The sequence below is a fragment of the Oryctolagus cuniculus genome, chromosome 5 (assembly GCF_051225735.1).
Source record: "Oryctolagus cuniculus isolate XC-2025 breed Fujian yellow rabbit chromosome 5, ASM5122573v1, whole genome shotgun sequence".
In the NCBI taxonomy this organism is placed as follows: Eukaryota; Metazoa; Chordata; class Mammalia; order Lagomorpha; family Leporidae; genus Oryctolagus; species Oryctolagus cuniculus.
Genome location: NC_142871.1, coordinates 159,308,417 through 159,333,041, shown reverse-complemented (window position 1 = coordinate 159,333,041; position 24,625 = coordinate 159,308,417). Strand labels below are relative to the sequence as shown.

General features: G+C 40.9%; 1 protein-coding gene across 2 annotated transcripts in view; it reads right to left on the bottom strand.

Moving 5' to 3' along the window:
* LOC103349679 (uncharacterized) overlaps positions 1 to 24,625 on the bottom strand; it is a 157,280-nt gene that overhangs the window by 31,247 nt on the left and 101,408 nt on the right. The window contains exons 6-7 of one of the 2 annotated variants that reach the window (XM_089333392.1): positions 19,982 to 20,042; positions 3,088 to 3,443 (exon numbers count right to left, since the gene is read on the bottom strand). Coding sequence is in view for 1 of the 2 variants with exons in the window: in XM_089333391.1 (XP_089189517.1) it covers positions 19,982 to 20,042 (61 nt within the window). In the remaining variant the exon portion in view is untranslated. Of the gene's footprint in view, positions 1 to 3,087; positions 3,444 to 19,981; positions 20,043 to 24,625 lie in introns of those variants that run through there. The other variant, XM_089333391.1, reaches the window with a different exon arrangement.

Here is a 24,625-nt window from a genome sequence, read left to right as displayed (position 1 = left end):
TTTTTTCAAATAATGTTTTATCTATTTTTCTTTTCTGTCTCAATTCCTTCGCTTACCATTTCTTTTCTTTTAGAACCAATCTCTCCTCCCTTCCTTTTCCTCCCCACCTCCGCTCTCCTCCTTCCCTTCCACTCTCCTTTCCTCTCCTTCCTTTCTTTTCCCTTCCTTCCTCTCCTCTCTTCTCTTCTAATCTTCTTCTCCTCTTCCTCCTCTTTCTCTTCTCCCCTCCCGCCTCTCCTTTTCTTTTGTTTCCTTTATTTCTTACTTGCTCTAACCTCTGCCTTCACTCTTTTGGGGTTAGTATTAACTATTGCTACTGGGAAATCTGAATTTTTCATCCAGAAGATAAAGTTCTGCCACTCAGTCAAACAGGTCTGAGGATATAATTTGACTTCTTATATAATATTCTAAATAGTAGAATTTTCAGAAGAAAACTTCATATTTGTCCCCAGTGTGATGGATGAACATATGAAGTATATTAACACTGACGTACCTGAATACCACCTATTGGAACAAAAACATATATGTAAGTTATTGTCGATTATAATTACATATTTTATGATGTATCCTGACTTTGAGAACTATAAATCAGCACACATATGTTATGAGCAATTATGTTCTGACCCACCATAGAGTAGTAAATGACAAAACAATCTGTTGAAATATGTAACTTTTTTTTTATAATCACTAGGTATAGCAGCTTAGTTAAACTCAGCATGTAGGGCCAGTTATTTCTGTTCTGTAGCTTAATGTCTAGTTCACAGTGGGGCTTCAAAGGTCATACTGAATCAAGCCATGATCAAAATTATAAACATAGCTGCCTCTTGTAACAGATTTCCGCCTACTGCCTGCTTCCCTCATGTTTTGGGAATGTCTTTGGGACTGGGTTCATCTCACCCTTGGTGGATGTGTTGAGTCCTTACTTTTGCCCAACAGATTGCAATATTATGAAAACAGTGCTCATGTTACCTGCTTTTTAGTTTCCTCCAAAGAAGAAAATGGCCAAGCAGAGTGCTTTTCAACAGCAGATGATGATGAAATGTTTGCTGAATTGGAACAATTAAGCAAAATCAACTAAAAAGAGTTGCTGGAAAGTCATTCTTTACATTCTGGAATGTGACAATCAGTGTCAGATGCCTGGTCACAGGCTCAACAGCCCAAGCCTTACTTAGAGAAAGCAGCTCCTGAAGCTATGAGATGCCACTGAGGGTTCCTTTCTACCTCAGAGGAACTTAAATTGAAGAAATTACTGAATTACTGAGTCTGTGTTGTTTTGGGAACCAAAGCTCATGTATATACTGATGAGGGTAACAAAACCAACTGAATTCAAACTGGCTGCTGTAATGAACTACAACTAGCATGGTAGACCACAGGTTGTCTTAGAAAGTTGCTTTTCAGTCCACACAGCAGACTCATAGAATGACAAATGCCCTAAATAGCACTCTGACCTCAGAATCAGCCCTTAAGTCATTTGTATCTGGCTGAAAAGCCCATGAGAGCATTTTAGGCATGGAAAGCCGAGACACTGAAGCAAAAAATGATCTCCATGAAGGATCTATGTGAATGAGATCCCAGTGGAAAGAAGGGGCCATCAGGAAGGATGCACTTTTCTCTGGAGGGAGGAGAGAACTTCTACTTTGATTATGGCCCTGTCTAACTACAGATAGAGTTTGTGGATTCAAAAGGCTTCCATAGCCTTGGCAACTCATGCGAAAAGCCTTGGGTGATTGCTGACATCATAAATAAGAGGTCAATTGTTAAATCAACAACAAAAGCCACTGTGTACTTACTCCCCATGTAGGACCTCTGTTTTAATGAGTTGTACTATGAGATTAATGGTAAAACATGTTTTCAAACAGTACATTAAACTTTGTGTGTCTCTGTGTGTGCAAACTGTTGAAAGCTTCACTTAGTATAGAGTTGGTCTTCTGTACATAAAGATAATTAGAAATGAATCTTAATTAAGAGTGGGATGGGAGAGGGAGTAGGAGGTGGGAAGGGAGTGGGTGAGGGAGGGCAAGTATGGGGAAAAGAACTGTTATATTCCTAAAGCTATACCTATGAAATTTTTATTCATTAAATAAAAGCTTTCTTAAAAAAAAAAGAAAGTTGTTTTTGTTTGGCTCGAAACAAAGGCATTCTTGGACATGAAGCAAAGTGTGGCTGAGAGCTATTAACTGGATTACTCAACCATCTCTGTGGTGCAATGCACTGTGTTGGAATCCCAGAGCCTGAATTCTTGATCCTCAAGGCATGGCCAGGACATTGGATTCCAGTTCAGTCGAGAGTTCTTGGCTGTGGTTAGTCATCCAACAATGAATGGGGACAGGGAGTGGAATTCAAACAGGTGGTGTAACAGGGGATGCAGTTATACACAGTGGCAGAACCAGAGGAACTCCCAGGTCATAATCCTGTTTGAAAATTGGTACCTTGACCTGTTTGGATGCTTGTAGTAATAGAAATCTCTAGAACCCGGGTGAATGGAAAGATCATGAAATTTAGAGGCAGCCAGATCTGGCTCAACATTCTGGCTGCAACGTTCATTACATTGAGAAAGTTAAACTCTTTGGTAATGAATTCCTTCATCTATAAAATTGAACCTTACAATTATCTAGTGAGTTGTTTCAGATTGAGATTGTGCATAATAAGCTCTTACTGTAATTCATAGCATTAGCAAGCAACAAACACAAAGTAGTCCTCCCTCTTCTCCTCCTCCTCATCTGTCTTCTTACTTTGGTTCTTATTTATATTTCTATTCTCTTTATTGTTATTAATATTATTTTTATTCCATTCCTATAAACCTGGGGCAGGCACTTCAGCATGGAAAGCTGCATCCATCCTGCTTAGACCCAGGAGTGATGAAGATCCTAGGCCTTCTTCTGGCCAGGCACACATATATGTATGTATTCACATATGCACACATATGTCAAGGCAGAAAAAGGATTGGTGTGGAGGAGTAAGATGGTCCAAACTTTAAGGCAAGGGTATCTTGTGCAGCACAACACCTGAATTCTCCACTCCTTACTTTTAATTTCTTGTTAAAAGTTACTTATATATTTGAAAAGCAAAGTGGCGTGCACACACATGTATATAAGAAAGAGATCTTCCATCTACTGGTTTATTCTTCAGATGCCTACAACATCTGGGACTGGGGCAGGCTGAAGCCAGGAACCTAGAGCTTTATCCAGATCTCTAACCTCAATGGCAGGCATACAGATACTTGGGACATTATCTATTACCTTCCCAGGTGCATTAGCAGGAAACTGGATTTGAAGTGCAGTATAGCCAGCACTCAGATCAACACTCTGATATGGGATGTGGGTGTCCCAAACAGCAGCTTAATCCTCTGTACTAAATCATCCACGCTTCCACTCTTGACTGTCAGCTCCTGTTCCCACCAACAGAATGTTTTGTGCAACTGTAATCCCTCTGTGGTCTCCTCACTGTGAAAAGAGAGAGGTAGCATCATTCCAATGAATATTCTGCACCCTTATGAAGACTATTTTCAAGTTCATGGACTTCATCTTTGTCCACACTCCAACCCCTTGTCCACGCTGAGATCCATGCGTTACAAGGTATATCTCTGGGCCACTTAATTATTCCAAATGGGGACAAAGAATGGTAAAGAGAAATACAGGAGAATTAATGATATAGAACTTGACAGACAAGAAAAAACAATATTCTGGACCCACCAACTATCTAACCAGCCCACCATACTGGTGATGGGTACATACGAAGAGATGGGTACATACGAAGAGATGGGTACATACGAAGCTACAGGGAGAAATCACCATTCACTTATTCATTTGGTTAAGATTCTTTACTAAATCCCCGTTATGCAAAAGCATTGGGCAAAGGCTCATGTTATAACGGTAAACAAATTAGATAGAGTCCTTCCCCTCGTGCTTTCATAGTCAGATGTGGAACATTGCAACTTCAATGAGTAACCATCCATTTGTCCGATAATAGTTCATCTACTGGTGCCATGTAACAAATCATCCACAACCTTAGCACCTTGACCCAACCACTTCATTATGCTCATGACATTTGTAGCTCAGGAATTCAAACAGGGTACAATGATGTCTGGGGCTTAACTGGGAAGACTTAGTGGCTGGGAGTGACGCAGTAACTGGATGGCTGGAATCTATGGAGATGCCTTCATTCACATAGCTGAGTTCTTGCTAGCTGAGAGCTCGCTGGGAACACCTGCTACATGTGTCCTTGCCAGTGTGACAGTCTTAGAGTAATCAGATTTCTCACTATGAAATTGGCTTCCTCCAGAGCAAGCATCTTGACAGAAATAGACTAAAGCTGTGTGTGTGGCTTTTTTTGACCCCAGATTGGAACTCATGGGGCATTGCCTCATCGCTTTAGCCACACTATTGGGTAACGAGGCCAGTCTAGACCCAGGGGGAAGAATCAAAGACTTCCAGTGTTGATCCTTAATTCTTGATGAGGGAGAGGCAAGGAAGGAGAATGTGGGATAGAAGACAGAGCTGTGGGCACCTCTAGAAAACATAATCTACTGAAATGACAGAGAAATGGCTTCTTTGGAGGTGAGGCATACAAGGGAAATCAGTCCTCATCAGCACAGTCAACCAAGAATTGAGATAATTTCTATATGGCTTCCCTATGGGGTGTGAGAGTGGCACCTTGTCAGTGACAATGCAGCAGAGTTGGTAGGAGGGAGGTGAGGATGGGGTTTTGACACTTTTATGTTGTCTCAGCATTCATTCTGAATGTATACTGGACTTCTTTTGCCAGAAGTTGGGCTTACTCACCCTTGACACAGTTTCCAGTTCTCTGCCTCCTCCCAGTTCCTCAAAGTGGCTGACCCAACCATCTGCCATAAATATCTGTCTTCTGGTGACCAGCTCCCCCTGGGGTAGCTAGATGTAGCCTGCTTGACTCATCCACTGACCCAACCCTGCACCCCCACCCTGCATCAACTGTGCTACAGTGAGTCCTTATCAGTGACAGAGTGACTCTATGGAGCCTGCATTTACTTCTCTAAACCCAGCAATCACTAGAACTCTCCATGGGAAACCAGGGATAACAACCTGGGCCCTAATAAAGACTTTGGTCCACAGCTCCCTTATTTGCTATCTTGCTCTCCACTCGTTGGGTTGAATTTGAGTGTCCTGGGTGGGTTTCCATTCCTATTGTCCCTCTGAGGCATGCTGCCTTGTTCTCTCCCTGAGTCTGTTAATAACACACTGCTTCTGGTATGTTGTATGTCTTGTTGAGTTGCCTTCCCTATGTTTCACCTAACAGACACACCAGTATCTAACACTCCTCTTAACAGGGTTCTCCTAGAAATTTGCTATCTTGGAATAAACTGAAAACAGTTCAGAAAAGAGCCACAAATTCACCTGTTGGTGTAAGCACTTGTAAACAGGTGTCTGTGAGATGGTAGGACACTTAGGATAAAGACACATCCGGTTAAAGGCACCTTGGAAACATTCTCCACCAAATTTCTTCTATCCCCATCAAGACTGGGCTAGCATTTGTAGCCGCGCCCTAGAGAAAGACCTCAAGACTGAACTGGAGCAAAATAGAACACATCTATGTGCTACGTGCGTACTTCTGGTAGATAAAGAAGTGAAGCTTATGAAAGTCCCAGAGAAACAGGCTGGGGAGTATGACAATAGTCGGGGGAGACAGAAAGAGAGTGTTATGCATATTCAGAATGACACAACAGGCAGCACTCAGGTGAATACAGAATTACAATGCAGCCAGCATCTAAACCCTGAAAAAAATACCAGTGCATGTCTTGACTGTGAAAGTGCTTTTGTGTTTCCTTTATTATTATTTTACAAATGGAAATGGCAAGTCCTCTCCATTATGCCAAAGTATCCTTAAGGCTCCTGGACTCAAACTCTTTTAAATATCCTCCCACCCCTCAACATACAAGATTTTCTGATTCCTAACAGAAGAAAAATCCTACCTGTAGTACCAGCCTATGATCTTGGCTTAAGTATTATTTATTGTTACTGGTATCTTTCATAAACCTGGAGGAAGTCCCTCCAAGAGAAAATGTCAATTCCTACTCACCAGTTTCTTCTCTAAAAGAATCATATTTTCCTCAAGAAGGGAAGATGCTGAGTAGGAAAGGCCATCGTTGTAAGGCATTTTTATGACACAGTGGTCTGTGTGGCAAACTGCCATTTATGCAAAACTATTCATTTCCTGCTGTGTGGTTCCCAAGTGTTTGCCTTCTTGGAACAATGATGGGAAATTTCCTAACATAAGAAGGACTCTGACGACAGCTCTAGTTAAAACACTGCTCTTCCTAGTCTTGGAAAGTCTCCCATTGTCCTTCATGCTTCAGATGGATCTAAAATAAGCAAGAAGTCTAGACAGTGGAAAAGTTATATAAGAACTTTGGTTTCCCCCCAATTATTTAATATTGTAGAAAAGAAGTCACTCAGTAATGTCTCCTTTAATCAAAGGACAATCAAGGGAGTATAAAAGTGTATATGAAATATCATGTTAAGTAATTATTCTTTGGCTATTTTCCAAGTCCATATTATTAACTACTTCAAATCATTTATAGAATCTGATGGGATAGGGGCTTGCATTGTGGCATAGCAGGTAAAGCTGCTTCCTGCAATGCCAGCATCCCATATGAGTGCTGGATTGTCTCCCAGCTTCTCCATTTCTGATACTCCTCCTTGCTAATTGCCTGGGAAAAGTAGCAGAAGATGGCCCAAATATTTGGGTCCTTGTCACTCACTTGGGAGACCTGGATGAAGTTCCTGGCCCCTGGCTTTGACCTGGCCCAGCCCTGGCTGCTACTGCCATCTGGGGAGTAAACCAGAGAATGGAAGATCTCTCTTTCTCTCCCTGTACGTCTGACTTTCAAATAAATAAATAAATACATCTTTTAAAAGAAGTTGATGGGATTAAAAAATATGTAAGCAAATAAAATTGTATTTTTCAAGTTTGAAAGCAATTATTGCAAACATGTCCCCAGTGTTCAAGACCCTTCACTACCCAACTGATATTGATCACACCCAGAAAATGATTATTGGGTTTAGTCAATTTGGTATTTTGCCAGTTCATGTGATACCACGTCAGCATTTTTGTATTTTACTACATCCCAAATCAAAAGATGTTTTACATTCTTTTATTGGAAGAAAGTTTGTGAAAACTTACTGTTAAGCCTTTATTTCTATTCTTATTCCCACTTGTAGTTCCCCACGTCTCAAAAACCAAATTGTGCTATGGAGTTTTGTTCTGATTTCCCAGGTTTGTGTTGCATATTCTGGGTTATTTGAATTTCTGAATGAATTTTAGAAACAGATTTTATATTTTGTACAAAAACAAGCCTGTGGGATTTGGATTGGGCTTGCACTGGTTATATACAACAATTTGGGGAAAGTTGTTATCTCAAGAATACTGACTCCTCTGACCCATGAACAGAGTATATCTCTCTATTTCATTTCTCTCACCAAAGTTTCAGTTTTCATGGCAGGTCCTTTGAGAGATTTATCCCTGAATATTTCATATTTTTGTGTCATTGTATGTGATGTTTTAACATTTTTAAAATTTATACTTCTTCATTACAAGTTTATAAAAATATAATTAACTTCTGTACATTGATCATGTATCCTGCAAACCTAGGAACATAGTGATTCTTCCCATACTACCTCCCTCCTGCCCATACTTCACCCTTCTTCCTCATCACTCTCCCATTCTCATTTTTACTTGTTACAAAGATCTAATATCAGTTAGCGTTATACTCATGTGATTACCCCTATGCTAAGTAGAGAGTTCAGTAACTATTAGGAAGTAGAACAGCAAAAACAAACCAATTAACAAACAAAGTTGTTCCTCAGCAGTCATGACAAAGGCTGTTCAAAATCATCATAGCACAAAGTGTCTGTTTAATTTTCATAGATTACCTTTTAGGTACTCTCTTAGTTACCACAGATCAGAGAGGATGTGGATTTGTTTGTTTGGGACTCTCTTTTTCACTAAGTATAATGATTTTGTTACAAATGGAAAGATTTCATTTCTTACTGCTGTGTACTATTCCATAGTGTATATTTGCCATAACTTCTTTATCCAGTCTTCAGTTGAGGTACATCTGGGTTGGTTCCATATCTTAGCTGGAATTGAGCTGCAATAAACATGAGGTACAGATCACTCTTTCATATGCTGACTTCATTTCCTTTGGGTAAATTCCCAGGCATGGGATGGCTGGGTCATATGATTGGTCTGTATTCAGATTTCTGAAGTATCTCCATACTATCTTCCACAGTGGCTGTACCAGTTTCCTTTCCCACCAACAGTGGATTAGAGTACCATTTTCCCCACATCCTAGCCATCATTTGTTGTTTGTTGATTTCTGTAGGAAAGACATTCCAACTGGAGTGAGTTGAAACTTCATTGTAGTTTTGATTTGTACTTCCTTGACGGCTAGTGATCCTGAGCATTTTTTCATGTGTCTGTTGGCCATTTGAATTTTCTCTCTTGAAAAATGTTTAGGTTCTTTGCCCACTTCTTAACTGGGTTGTTTGTTTTGTTGTTGTTGAGTTTGTTGAGCTCTTCATAGATACTGGAAATTAATCCTTTATCAGTTGCCAAGTTTGCAAATATTTTCTCCCATTCTGCTGTTTGTCTTTTCCCCATTCCATAAGAATCTGGCTGGGGGTTTGTCATAAATTGCCTTGACTGTGATATGTTAAGGAATGTTGCTTCTATACCCAATTAGCTTAAAGTTTTTTTCATGAAAGGATGTTGTATTTTATCAACTGGTCTCTCTGCATCTATTGAGATAATCATATGGTTTTTGTTCTTCAGTTTGGTAATGCTGTGTATCTCAGTGATTGATTTGCAAATGTTGACCATCCCTGCATACCAGAAAAACCCCTCTTGATCCAGGCGAATGATCTTTCTGAAATGTTGTTGGATTCGATTGGCTAGTATTTTTGCATCTGTATTCATCAGGGATATTTGTCTATAGTTCTTTTTTTGTTTGTTTTTAACAGGCAGAGTTAGACAGTGAGAGAGAGAGAGAGAGAGAGAGAGAGAGAGAGAGAGAAAGGGAGAGAAAGGTCTTCCTTTTTTCGTTGCTTCACCCCCCAAATGGCCGCTATGGCCGGCATGCAGTGCCAATCCGAAGCCAGGAGCCAGGTGCTTCCTCCTGGTCTCCCATGCAGGTGCAGGTCCCAGGCACTTGGGCCATCCTCCACTGCACTCCTGGGCCACAGCAGAGAGCTGGACTGGAAGAGGAGCAACCAGGACAGAATCTGACGCCCCAAACTGGACTAGAACCCAGGGTGCTGGCACTGCAGGCAGAGGATTAGCCTAGTGAGCTGCAGCGCTGGCCTATAGTTCTTTTTCTTTGTTGTTTCTTTTTTCTCGTTTAGGAATTAGTATGATTCTGCCTTCATAGAAGGAGTTTGGGAGGATACCCTCCCTTTCTATTTTTTTTTTTAATAGCTTGAGAAGAATTGGAATTAGCTCTTTAATTGTCTGGTAGAATTCAGCAGTGAAGCCATTGGGACCTGGGCTTTTCTTTGTTAGGAGGGTCTTTATTACTAATTCAATTTATGACTTGGTTATTGGCCTGTTTAGGTATTCTATGTCTTCATGACTCAGTTTTGGTAAAATGTATGTGTCCATGAACCTACCCATTACTTCCAGGTTTCCTGATTTGTTGGCATACAGCTCTTTGTAGTAATTCTTTTTATTTCTTTTTAGTATGATTCTTTTTATTTCTGTGGTATCTGTTTGTTATATTTCATTTTCATCTCCAATTTTATTGATTTGGGTCTTCTCCCTCTTTTTTTTTTTTTTTTTTTTGGTTGGTTGGGCCAAAGGTGTGTCAGTTTTGTTTATTTTTTCAAAAAACTAACTCTTCATTTAACTGATCTTTTGTATTTTTGCTTGAATTTGCTTATTTCTTCTCTAATTTTAATTATCACTTTCCTCCTACTAATTTGGGGTTTGGTCTGTTGTTGTTTTTCTAGGTCCTTGAGATGCATTGACAGCTCATTTATTTGGTACCTTTCCAATTTCTTGATGTAGGCACCAATTGCTATAAACTTATTATTGTATTGGAGTATACCTCCCTTTACATTAATTAACATTTCTTTTATATAGCCAGGTGCACTGTAATTTGGTGCACATACATTTATTATACTTACATCTTCCTGTTGAAATGACCCATTTGCAATTTCAATCCCTGTAGAAATGACATAGTGACCTTCTTTGTCTCTTAACAATTTTTGTGTTAATCTCTTTTTTCTGATATTAAGATGACTACACCCCTCTGTTTTATTTTCCATTAGCATGGAATATCTTTTTCATCCTTTTACTTTCAGTCTGCCTGTATCTTTGTTGGTGAGATGTGTTTCTTGTAGGCAGAAAATGAGTCTTGTTTTTTAAAACATTCAGCCAGTCTGTATCTTTTAATTGGAGCATTGAGGCCATTTGCATTCAAAGTGAGTATTGATAAGTAATGATTCAACCTTACCATTTTCCCATAACATTCCTATTGTTTGCTTTGGATTTATTTTGTACTTTTTCTAGGGAATTTTCTGTCTTCACATGCTTTCATAATGATGGCTATCTTTCTGTGTTTCTGTCTGTAGCACATCCTTAAGCATGTTTTGTAAGGCTGGACAAATGATGACAAAATTCTTTCAGCTTGTTAGACAAGGTCTTTATTTTTACCTTCATTCATACATGAGAGCTTTGCAGGGTACAGTATTCTGGGTTGACAGTTTTTTTTCTCTTAAGGTTTGGGCTAAGTCTCTTTATTCTCTCCTAGCTTGTAGGGTTTCTGATGAGAAGTCAGCTGTGAGTCTAATTGGAGATCCCAGGAAAGTAATTCTGGCATTTCTCTCATGCACATTTTAGAATCTTTTCTTTATGTTTTACTGTGGAGAATTTGATTACAATTATTCATGGTGAAGATCTTTTCTGGTCATGACCATTAGGAGTTCTATGTTCTATGTGCTTCCTGTACTTGGATGTCTTTTTCTCCAAATTAGAGAAGTTTTCTGTAATTATTTCACCAAAAAGGCCTTCTAATCCCTTCTCTCTTTCCACACCTTCAGGAACTCCTAAGATCCATATGCTGGGTCATTCGATAGAATCCTGTAGTCTCCAACAGTGCTTTAGAGTTTTCTAATTTCTTCTTGTTGTTTTTGGACTGATTGTAAGACTTCCAAAGATTTGTCTTCTAACTCAGATATTCTTTCTTCTGCTTTACCAAGTCTGTCATTAAGGCTTTCCACCAGATTCTTTATTTGTTCTATTGAATTCTTCATTTCTAGTATTTCATTTTGATTTATCTTTAAGATCTCAATTTCATGGTCTCAGTATCCAGGGCTCCCACGGTCAAGGAGTGCAAGATGATCCGCCATGCCCCACTCGCCTGTCCCCTCCACAGAGAGACTGAGAGGTCCCAGCACTGCTGCTCATGTGTGTTCTGCCCAGGCAGATCGAGTCCCTGAGCCTGCAACTTGTCAAGAGGTTGGAGGCAACCCCAGTCGTATGGGGGTGCCCAGACCCCTGTCAGTCCTCCCAATCAGACGCAGTCAGTGGAGAGCGCAGATTTTTCCCTCTTAGAAAATCTCTGGATCACACGTGTGCACAATACTTGCCGGCTACAGCCCTACTCATTTCACAAGCGTGCTGAGTGCATATCAGAGTCTCCAGAGGTGGCACTTCGGTCGGAATGGCTCCCCCTTCCCCACCCATTTTGGGGTAGGCGCAGTGGAGCTGCTACTGTTGCCCTGCTGACAAAGTGGAGACTGTCCCCACCAATTGCACCTGAACTGCCGTGGCTGCCCCTGCCAACAGGATGGAGACTGTCCCCGCAAGTTGTTGCCTGCACACACAAGAGCTGCAACAGCTGCTACCGCGCATGTCCAAGGAGGCACCAGCCCTCCACAGCTGGCCACAGGGTGGTGTTGTGGAAGGGGGAGATGGGGACAGAGAGATGTGCTGCTTTTTTATTTCCCCTCTGGGTGAGCAGTCACCCTGTTCCCCTCAGTGTTCCGGGCCACACTCAAGGACAGTGTAGTCCGCTAGGCTCTCCCCCCAGCTGTATCAACAGTGGTGTGGGCCTGTGCAGTCTGACCTCACCTTGCTTGCCAGAGGGGGTGCCTTCTCCAGATCAAGGCTGCTGGGATCATTTATTGTGTCCATGCTGGTTTCTGGGCGTCAGTACTTCCCACACAGGTCCACGGCATCTCTGCTGCTTCCACAGCATCTCCACTGCAGTTTTCCCTGCAACTTTGCCCTGAGAGTGAACTTTCTCCACTTTTTCCCCATTATTTTTGCCCAACCTAGAGCAAACTGCCCTGTTGCTATTCTGCCATATTTGTCCACCCCTCGTATTTCTTGATTCTCATAGCTTTCTTTCGAATTATGCTGATTTTTCTATATAAAAGATCATGTTACATGTAAAAGAAAATTTTATCTTCCTTCTCAATTCCAGTGTCTTTATTTCTTACTCTTCTACTACACTGGCAAAATCGCCAATACCATGATGAATAGTAATGGTGGAAACAACAGTCTTATCTTTTTCTTTATCTGAGGGGAAAGCACTCAAACTTTGACCATGAAATCTGACATTAGTTGTAGGATTTTTGGAGATGCTCTTTATCAGGCTAAGGAAGTTATTGTTATATTTCCACTGCCAGAAAGTTTTAACAGGAGCGGAGATTGTATTTTCAAAGGCTTTTTTATATGTAAAAAGAAGATCCTGTGGTGTCTCTCTTTGCCTTGGTATTTGCTTGGTATTATGGTGAATGATTTTGATTGTATTTGAAATGTTAAACCCAATTTTTGTTCCTGAGATAAACCTGACTTGGTCATGATGTGTTATCCTTTTTATTAGTTGTCAAATTGGCCATCTGGGGAGTGAAACAGCAGATGGAAGTTATATAAGGACTTTGGTTTTCCCCCCATTATTTAGTATTGTAGAATGGAAGTCACTCAGTAATGCCTTCTTTAGTCAAAAACAATTGGGGAAGTATAAAAGTGTATATGAAATATCATGTTAGGTAACTGCTGTGGCTATTTTCCGAATCCATTGTTAGCTACATTGAGTCTTTTATAGAATTTGATGGGACAGGGGCCGGCATTGTGGCGTACCAGCATCTCATATACGACAGCAGCATCTCATATGGGCACCAGTTCGTGTCCCAGCTGCTCCACCTTTGATCCACCTCCCTCCTAATTGCTGGGGAAAAGCAGCAGAAGATGGCACAAGTGTTTGTGTCCTTAACAGCCACTTGGGAGACCTGGAAGAAGTTCCTGGTTCCTGGCTTTGGCCTGGCTCAGCCCTGGCCATTGGTGCCATCTGGGGAGTGAACCAGTGGATGGAAGATGGCTCTCTCTGTGTCTCTCTGTCTCTCTCTGTACCTCTGACTTTCAAATAAATAAAATAAAATAAATCGTGAAAAAAATAATCATTACACTAACTTCATGAGAAATATTGCGTGATAATTTTTGGGCTTTGTAAAGGCACTGTACTGTCTTTATCCCAGTAATTTCAGCTTCATATAATGAGTTGGGATGTGTCATTTGCCCTTCAATCTCTGGTAATTCTGTGTAGAACTGGTATTACTTCTTTCTTAACCATTTGGTAGGATTCACGAGAGAAGCTATCTGGACCTATGGGTTTTTTTAATACAAGTTAAATTTTTTTCATAGATGTAGATCTATTTAAATATATTTCTTGAAGGAGCTTTGATATTTTGTGTCTTTCAAAGTATTTGTGTTTGTTACCCTGACTTATACAAAGTTGTTTCTAGTACTCCCTTAGTATTTTGTAATATCCATGGAATTTGTAGTTTTGTCACCCTTTTATGCATGATATTGGCAGTTTGTGTTTTTGTTTTTCTCCAGACCAGTTTGGCTAGGATTCCATTCACTTTATTATCGCAAAAATCTGGCTTCGGGTTTTATTGTTTTCTGTTTTCTATTTCATTAATCTCTACATGACTTTTATTATTTCCTTTTGTCTACTTGCTTTGAGCTTCATTTGCTCTTTCTGTTCTGTCTCAGCAAGTTGAAAACCAAGTTATTGACTTGAGGTCTCTCTTCTCTTATAAGTTAAGTGAGGAGTTCAATAAATTTCCCTGATATGTTACTTTGGTGGTCGCATACAACCTTTGATGTATAATGTCTTCATTTTTGTTTTCAAAATATTTTATAATTTTCCTTCTGCTTTCTTCCTTGGTTAAGGTTATTTTGAAGTGTGATATTTAGTTCCCAAATATGTCTGAATTTTCAAAGATTTTTCTGCTATGGTTTTCCATTAATTCTATTGTTGTCAGAGAATCTATTTTATATGGACTTGTCTTTCTACCCAGGATTTGATCTAGTCTTGCAGATGTTTAATTTGCATCTGAGAAAAATTATATTCTGCTCTTGTTGGGTGGAGAACTCTCTAAATGTCAATTAGACCAAATTGGTTGATAATAATGTTTGATATTTTTATATCTCTGCTAACATTTTGTCTAATTTTTCTATCAATTACTGTAAGAGGGATGTTAAAGTCTGTTAGATAAATAGTGGAGTTGCCTATCCTTGCAGCTCTGTCAGATTTTGCTTCATGTATTTTTAGGTTTTGTTATCAGGTGTATAAATTTTGGGATTATGATGTTCTCTTTAGAAACCAGTCCCATTATCATTTGTTGGGCTTGTTTTCCCTGATAATATTCTTTGCCAGTCAACTATTTCTCTGATATTAATATAGTTGTCCCCCTGTATCCATAAAGGATTCATTCAAGGACCCCTGGTGGAGACCAAAATCCTTGGTTGGTCAAATGCTGTACTATTTGTATGTAATCTATGCACGTCTTCCTGTATACTCTAAACCATCTCTAGATTACTTACAATGCCTAACACAATGTAAATAGTTGTTGTATTGTATTACTAGGGAAGCAATGACAAGAAAATAAAGTTCATATGTGTTCCGTACAGATGAATTTTAAAAAGCATTTTCAGTCTTCAGTTGGTTTAATCTATGGATGTGGAATCAACTGTATAGCCACTCCAGTGTTCTTTTGATTATAAATGTATGGTGAATCTTAGTTTTTCTTTTTATCTATTTGTATTCTTGCATTTAAAACGTATTGTATTGTGACACAGCATATTAAGCCATTGTTTAGAACACCTGAATCCCAGATGAGAGTGCTGGTTTAATCTCAGCTCTTGTGCTTCTGATCCAGCATCCTGGGAGGCAGCAGTTGGTGATCCAAGAACTCGGGTTCCAGTCACCAACGTGGGAGAATTAGATGGAATTCCATTCTCCTGGCTTTGGCCTGGCCCAGTCCCCACTGTCGCAAGCATCAGGGGCATGAATCAGCAGGTGGAAGATACCTTTCTCTCTTTCTCTCTCTTTGTCTGTGCCTTTCAAATAAATAAGTCTCTGAAAAAATATATTTATAGCAAGCAGGAAACAGTTAAGTTTTGCCCTCTACTCAGTTTGACAATCTCTGCCTTTTAATTTGGGGTCTAAACCATTTACATGGAAGTGATTATTTGCATTGTAAGATTGAAATCGACCCTGTACTGTCTGTTTTCTCTTTGTCCTCATTTCCCTCCTCACCCTTCTTTTGGATTGAGTTTATTGTTGTTGCTTCATTTTACCTCCTTCGTTAAATGTTAGAATAGATCTTTGTTTTGTTGTGTTGATTTCTTTACCATTTATATTATAAAATTTATACTATCATCAAGTGATATTATGTCACTAAATGTGTAGAATAAATCTTCCAATTGTATACTTCCACTTCTGTCTTCCCAGTCTTTGTGCTGTTGCATATAAAACGTTGTATTACATTGCTAACATTTTTATCTAAAATAGCAATTATATTTTGAAGAATTTAAATACCAATATTACATATTTATCCATATAGTTACTCCTTGCTACTATACATTTGTGCAGATATGTATCTGTGGGGAGCAACTCAGACTAGACTAAGTTACTCGAATTAAGACTTATTCTATGCATCTGCTCTCCCACAATATGGCGCTGGGAGAGGAGGAAACAGCTTCTACACAGCTGCCTCCAATTCAACCAATAAACTGTAGGACCTGCTCCTGATTGGAGGAGAGCAGCATACTCGGCGTGTGGGTAGCAGAGTTGGGATTGGTGGAAGAGGACTATAAAGGAGGAGAGAGACAACATGCACCAGGAACACCTGAGGAACATCTGAGCAGCCCCTGAGAGAGCTGGCCAGCGGTGTGCCGCTCCCCAGCAGAAGTGGGGAAAGTGGCAGGGGGAACCGCCCTTCCACGGAGGTGGAAGGGTCGGTAGCCAACCCGGGAAGAACCAGCAGCAAACCCGGGAAGGGCCGAGCAGACAAAAGAACAGCGCAGGGTCCTGTGTCGTTCCTCCGCGAAGAGGGGGAGCGACATGTATTCATCTGATACCATTTTTTTTTCTGCCTAAAGGACTTTGACATTTCTTATAGAGTGGGTATGCTGGTGATGCATTCTTTCAGTGTTTGTAAGTCTGAAAATGTTCTTACTTTGCATTTATTCTTCAAAGATAATTTCATTAGATACACATTTTTACATTAGTAGATGTTGTGTTTGTGTGTGTCTAAAAACATTGCTTTGTCATCTTCTCACTGGCCTTATGGCACAGGGAAGTGAGAGTGTTCTTCCGTGGGTAATAGGTATTCTATACTTGGCCGCCTTTCAGATTGTATCTGTTATGGATTTCGAGAAATTGTATTATGGCATTCTTTGAGTATGTGCTAACCTTTTCCCATGAATGTTGTGTTTATCAAATTTTTGTCTATTTTTTTTTCAAAAATTTGTCCTGTTCCCTTCTCACATTCCCTTCTATAGAGACTCCGATTACACATATATTGATTGAGCTGAAGTCGTGTTATGCTAATGCTTTTTATTGTTTTGAATTCTTTTTTTATTTCTATTTCATTTTAGATAGTTTCTGTTGTTATACCTTTAAGTCCACTGGACTTCTGCTGCACTGTGTACTATTCTTTTAATCCTATTCAGTGCATTTTTCTTGTAGACATTTTAATTTTTATTTCTAGAAATTGGAGTTGGGACTTTGGAAAACATACTTTCCATGTCATTTCTTAATTTTAGAAAAGATAGAACTTAACTATCGTAACAACTGTTTTACTATTCTCGTCTACTAATCTGCCATCTGCCTCAGTTCCTAAATGCTCCTAAAAGCAATCTTGAGATTTGTTCCGGGACACAGTTAAGCTCCTTCGAAATGATTTGATCCTCCTAAAATTTGTTTGCCCAAACTGGAGTAGTGCTCAGTTTAAGACTAATTATTTCCATGACCAAAGGAAGACCTACATCAGGCCCCATGAATCATAGTCTGTTGCTAGAATGTGTGGGAATAGGCACGATTCCGGGGCCTGGTGGAGCTCGGGTGTGGATCTCCTCTAATCTCTTTGGGTGGTTCTTTCCCAGCCTCCAGACTGCTTTCCTTACACACACACACTGACTATTATTCATCTGGCATTTCGAGCTGTCTTCCTCCATGGAGCGTCCTTCTTTCCAGGATTCTGTCGTATGCCCTCAGGCTTGCTCTCTTGAGACTCAACTTTATCTTCTCCCCTCACAGACTCCAGGATTCTTTGCATGTATTCCCTCTTCCAGTGACACAGCCCCAAAAACTCCCTAAAGCCAGAAACTGGGGCAGTTTGTGGGACTGACTGACTTGTTTCTCATCACCTGGGACTACTGTTCCCTGTTACCTGATGGTCAGTGTATTGAAAAGTGTTACTTCTTAAATTTGTTCTTTCTTTTTTCTTTTCAGACAGATAGAGAAATGTGGTTCTTGTTATTCTATCTTGCTGGCATCTGAATTCCTTTCTATCTTTTTTTTTAAGCCTCAGGTATTTAATCTTAATAATTACATAAATTTATTAGAACTGGATAAGGAAATTTTATACACACACACTATGGAGTACTACTCAGCTATAAAAAATGAAATCCTGTCTTTTGTATCAAATGAATGCAAATGGAAACCATTATACTTAGTGAAATAAGACAGTCACAAAAAGACAAATACCATATGTTTTCCCTGATTCAAGGTAACTAATAGAGTACCTACAATGTAATGCGTTGGAATGAAATAGACATTTTAAGATTGATGATTGGAATAGCCCTTGTCTCTTCTGTTGAGGAATGGTGGTGTTGTTTTTTTTTTTCTCCATACTATTTGTTGAACTCTTTTACTTAGTGTTTTGTTAACTTTATGATCATCAAGTAAACTGAAAGTAGATCTTTGCAAAAATTAAGAGTAGGAATGGGAGAGGGAGGAGGAAGGAGAGTTGGAGCGTGGGCGGAAGCAGGCTAGGGTGGAAGTATCACTATGTTCCTAAATCTGTTTAAATGAAATACATGAAACTTGTGTGACTTAAATAAAATTTTAAAAATGAAACTCAAGAAATAGAGATTAGTAAACTAGAAAAACCTGAAAAATATTCAGAATAGAACATAGAGAAGAAAGAAATAAAAATATGAAAAATTATGAGATGGGTGCAGGAGAAACTTCCCCTTAATTTTCTTAAAGGCCATTCTTTCTTTCTGAGTTTAATTTTCTTCCTGCTAATTTATATACAATGTAGTTTTTTTAAAAAAAGATTTGTTTATTTATTATTTGAAAGGCAGAGTTAAAGAGAGGCAGAGAGAGAGAGGTCTTCCATCTGCTGGTTCACTCCCCAGATGGTCGCAATGGCTGGAGCTGGGCCAACTTGAAGCCTGGAGCCAGGAGCTTCTTCCAGGTCTCCCACGATGGTACAGGGGCCCAAGGACTTGGGCCATCTTCCACTGTTTTCCCAGGCCATAGCAGAGAGTTGGATCAGAAGTGGAGCAACCAGAACATGAGCCAGCACCCATATGGATGCCAGCACTGCAGGTAGTGGCTTTACCTGCTACGCCATAGTGCCAGCCCCCATTTGTAGTTTGAGTGAGGGAATTCCTGTGAGTTATAAATATACTGTCATACTTGATTTTTGGAGATTGTCTTTATTGCACCTTTACTCTAGAACAATAATTTAGTTACACCAAACTTTCCATATTGACAACTGTTTTCTCCCAAAACTTAAAGCCATTCTTCAGTTGTTCTGGCCTCTGTCAGTGCTAATGAGAATTTTGCTGATAGCCTGATTGTTGTTCTTTTGCGAGAAATATGACTTGAACACTGGTTGTTTTACATTGTTTATTTGGGCCTTCTGGATCTCTGAGCGCCACCATGGAGCTGGCAAGAACAAGCACCTTACAAAGGTGACAAAACTGGAGTCAAGAAGAAAGCGGTTGCTCTGATTTCCACAAAGATTGGTAGAATGTGAAAGGTACAGGAAAACCTTTAAATCAGAGCTCCATCTAGGTCTTTGTGTGGGCATAAGGACACTGGGAAGAAAATGGCTCTGTCATTTGAAAAAGTCGTGTGTGCCAGGGCTCATTTGTTGTGGGCTGTGGCACTCTGGTCAAATTTTGGAATAAGAAAGGAGGCTAAGCGCACCTGTCACCTCTATGCATGATAACATTGCCGCCAGCCCTCACTGGAGGGGGAGCACACCGCCAGCCCTCACTGGAGGGGGAGCACACCACACTAGATGTGATAGTAAGGATTTTGGAACTTTCTAGTCTTCAGGAGGTTTAACTCTTAGCAATTTTCTCTTCAATTATTGGAGTAGTTTTATGAAGCATTCACTATTGATTCAATCTGCCTCTATTATCATATTCTTCATAAATTTTTTTCAACAGAAATATTATATGATGGAACAAAACCAGAATCAGTTATGATAGCTTGCAGTAAGTACAAGATAAAAATGTGGGGACCCTTGTTAAAAATTATTAAGGATTTAAACAAATGTAGGGTATACATACAATGAAAAATATTTTTCAGCCTTAAAAAGGAAGGAAATTCTAACCCACGGACATGGATGGCCTTGAGGGTATTATGCTAAGAAGCCAGCCACCAAAAGAAAAGTAATGCATGACTACTTACATATGGTCCCTGGAGCAGTCAGCTTCGTGAAGACAGAAAGTAGGATGCCAGTCGCCAGGGCCTGGGGGAGAGGGAAAGCAGGCTGTTCAGTGGGGGAAGAATTTTAAAAGCAGAATATCCTAGGATGGGCATTTAGATTCATTGTTAAGATGCGCAAGTCCTGGAGACCTGGCTTCTGCTCCTGCACCCAGGTTCCTGCCAGTGTAGACCCATGGAGGCAGCGGTGATACTTAAGTGAGCGGGTTCCTGCCACTCACATAGAAGACCGAGCCTGGGTTCCCTGCTTCTGGCTGCAAGTCCAGGCCAGTCCCAGCTGTTGCAGGCATTTGGCTTCAGTGAGCAGGAGCTCTGTCTCCATCTGTCTCTGCCTCTGTCTCTCCCTTTCTCTCTGCCTCTCAAATAAATAAACATTTAAGAAAACAGAATATGCTGGCGCTGGCCTTTGTGGCACTAAAAAGTAATTCAGAATTAAAACTTTTTCGTATTTTTCAAAGGAATCTCGTCAGCTTTGAGATGCTGCAAGGGCTGGGTATGTGTGTGGATGCCGCTCATGACACGTATTTAGATGAATGGAAGCACATGAAATTCAGCTGGGTGCTAACGTCAGCCTTAGAGAAAACTCTGTTAGGTGGCTGAAGGTCTGAACATAAATGGAAGAGACCCGACCTCACCGTAATAGAAATAGTTTCAGCTTCACAGTTTGGGTGAGCACTTTTTTTAAAAAAGATTTATTTATTTCAAAGACATAGTTAGAGAGAGAGGCAGAGCCAGAGAGAGAGAGAGAGAGAGAGAGAGAGAGAAAGGTCTTCCACCTGCTGGTTCACTCTCCTAAATGACCACAACCATCGGAGCTGAGCTGAGCTGATCTAAAGCCAGGAGCCAGGAGCTTCTTTCTGGTCTCCCACACGGGTGCAGGAACCCAAAGATTTGGGCCACCTTTCACTGCTTTCCAAGGCCATAGCAGAGAACTGCATCAGAAATGGAACAGCAGGGACTCAGACTCTGCCCGTATGGGATGCCAGCACTGCGCCACAGTGCCAGCCCAGGTGAGCACTCCTGATGTGGCTGTTAAATATTCTGCAGATATCTCAAAGACAACTTACTTCACTAAACATATTGTCCAGACCTGAGCTGGCCAGCACAGTGACTTTGGGACCCTTAAAATGTGATGTTGAATGCTTCATCTTCAAATATTTGAGCAGGGTAAATATTAATAATGAGAACATGTTATACATATTGGGTTAAATAATGTACTATTTAAATTCAACCTGTTTCTTTTTGCTTTTCTAAAGGGGCTGCTAGACATTTAAAATTATATACATGACTTACTTTTGTGGCTCCCAGTTACATTTCTTTTTTTTTTTTTTTAATATTTTTTAAAATTTATTTGAAATACAGAGTTACAGAGAGAGGGAGAGAAAGAGAGAGAGGTCTTCCAACTGCTGGTTCACTCCCCAGATGGCCGCAATGACCGGAGCTGCACTGATCCGATGCCAGGAGCCAGGAGCTTCCTCCAGGTCTCCCATGTAGGTGCAGGGGCCCAAAGACTTGGGCCATCTTCTACTGCTATCCCAGGTCAAAGCAGAGAGCTGGATCAGAAGAGGAGCAGCCGGAACTAGAACTGGCACCCATATGGGATGGCAGTGCATCAGACCAGGGCTTTAACCCGCTGTGCCACAGCACTGGCCCCGTCCCAGTTACATTTCTACTAAACAGTGTTGGCCTAGCATGCTTGGTTTTTGATATAAAGTAGACCATTGGTGTTCTGATTTATTCTCAACCCAAGACTCAAGACACTTTGCAGCTGCCTAACCTTAGTCCAAAGAGTTTATTATTTAGGGGCCAGAGTTATGGAGCAGAGGGCTAAGTTGCCTCCTTATCAGAGCATTGGTTCAAGTTCTGGCAGCTCTGCTTTAATCCAGCTCCCTGCTAATTGCCTGGGAAGGCAGCAGAGGATGGCCCACATGCTTGGGCCCCTGGTACTCCTGGATGGAGTTCCAAACTCTTGCCTTTGGCCGGCCCCAGCCCTGACCATTGCAGCCATTTGGGGAGTAATCCAGGGGATACATCGGTCTTTCTCTCCCTGTAGCTCTTTCAAACAAATAGATCTTTTTAAAATGAGCAATAAATATACTTTTATAATATTCTGAATATTTTAAAATTGATTTGGTGTTATTTTGAGCATAAACATGTATAAAGAACATATAGCTAATTTACTTTTAATTTTAGTTATAGTTAATGAATTTAAAGTATTAGACTTATAATGTGAGCTCAGACATTAACATATCCATTCCTATGCAAAATTGTTGAACTCACACTTTTCCATAAGATTTGTTTTTAAATTCAGCAATCCTAAGAAGTAAATCTGTCCATTCTTTTCCTGTGTTAATTTAGAAGCTTGGGTTGTATGTTGAATTCTTTGAATAAAGACCTTTTTTCCCCTTTGTATGCTATGTAATACTCTGAATCTCCTTTAAAATGCCAGTGTCAGGTAACAAAACTCACATCTCTGTGGAAACTGCTCTCCTTGTGTAGTTACTTTGTTGTGTCTGGGAACAGTCATAGATTTTTCTGGATGTTATCCAAATGCCTTTACCAGTATTTAACATCATAATAGAAGTCAAATCTTTTTTTCCATTCTAATTGCAGCTTTTGAATGTTCTCCAGAATAAATGGGGTACACAGATTGTCACTGCATTGCGATGTCAGAGCAGGGGTCCTGTACCCCCACAGCCCTCCTGAGGGTGCACGCGAGGGGTTATAATAAGGAAATGGAATGCAGGAGTCATCTCTTGACCTCCTTCATGACCCAATTGCAAGCGTCTGAAATAACTGCTAAGTTAAAATAATACTTTGTTTTAATGCTCTTAAAACTAATTGTGACAATGGTATTCTGTACTATGTAAATTGCTTTATTTCTTTTTTTTTTTTTTTTGTACAGGCAGAGTTAGACAGTGAGAGAGAGAGACAGAGTGATAGGTCTTCCTTCCGTTGGTTCACCCCCCAAATGTCCACTATGGTCAGCATGCTGCACTGATCTGAAGCCAGAAGCCAGGTGCTTCCTCCTGGTCTCCCAAGGGGGTGCAGGGCCCAAGCACTTGGGCCATCTTCCACTGCCTTCCCGGGCCACAGCAGAGAGCTGAACTGGAAGAGGAGCAACCGGGACAGAATCCAGCACCCCAACCAGGACTAGAACCTGGGGTGCAGGCGCCGCAGGCACTGACAATTGGCACTTGGCAATTAGCCAAGTGAGCTGCGGCACCGGCCTAAATTGCTTTATTTCTAATAAAAGCCAGGATGAAACCTTCCTTGCTGTAATCCATTTAATGTGTCTTTAACACTGAATCAGCACTGTAGCGGTGGCTTTGTTATGACTGCCATTTAACCTGCTTTGATATCATATTTATATCTATCCAGAGAGGAGCTGAGCTAGGAGTAGCCGTCACACTGGGGGCTGCTTCGTGCTGGTGCCTCTGATCTTCCCTCTGGGGACTTCCTTGTGGACCACTGGAGCGTGAGCTGTCCGAGCACACGCAGGCTTGGCTGATTAACTTTGGGGCATAGTCTCTCTCAGTACTCTGCAGACTTTATCCCTTGGGAATCCTGGTAAAATATACAGTCTGATTTAGTAGATTTAGGATGAAACTTGATGATGATGATGATGATGGACCACTCTGAGTTAACTTCTACACTGGCCTCCACACTTTCCTGAAGGAATTAGGCTCCATTTTCCTTCAATGGCAATTTGCCTGATTATTCTCCTTTGACTAATTTTCTTACCTTCCCTGTTTCTCACTTCTCTGTTCCCTCACTTTCCTGCTTGCATGTGAATTCTTATCTCAAGTTGCTTCTGGGAAACCCACATCAAGAATATCTATCCATCCATGCATCCATCATCTGTCCACCCATCTGTATCATTTGCCATCCTTCCATCCCTCTGGAACATAGCAACACAGTGCAGCAGCCTCTTCCAGCATCCAGCCAGCTGAAACTCTGGGAGGGAAAGGATGAACACATCAGCAGGGAGTGGAAAGACCAAGCCGATGACTGTGAGCTCAATCGGCTTTTCCCTCTTTCTCGTGCAACTGTCAGACGGGGGTGATGTGGTGCAGGGGGAAGCCCTGTTTAAAGAAAACAGGCAGTTAGGGCTGTGTGAATGATGCAACGCCAGAAGCCCACAGAGGGCTTGCCATTCGTTGTGGAGAGTGGGCAAGGGCTTTCTGCCTGACTCTTGTCTTCCGGACACACTGTTCGGAGAGAGGCATTTATCAACAGGGCCACACACAGATGGCAGGTCAGATGTTAGCCATGGAAGGGATTGACATCGGCATAAGCAGAGAGACCCTGGGTGAAGTGGTCAGAGGGAATGCCACACAGCCCAGGCTGTGGATCAGCCGCGTGAAGGAGAGGGAAGTGAGAGAGGGCTTTGCAGAGGGTGACACAGGATTTCCTTGTGACTTTGTGCAGCCTGCCTACTGGGTGCCTCTTATCTGGTGGATACGCGGTCAACAGCAGAGCTCTGGACTTCCTCAGCCCAAACCCAACTCTGACACTTGTTGGTTCTGCATCCTGAGCAGGGTATTCAACCTCTTTAAGCATCAGTCTTCCCAATAATAACAGTAATTCCTATCTCATGGGATTGTG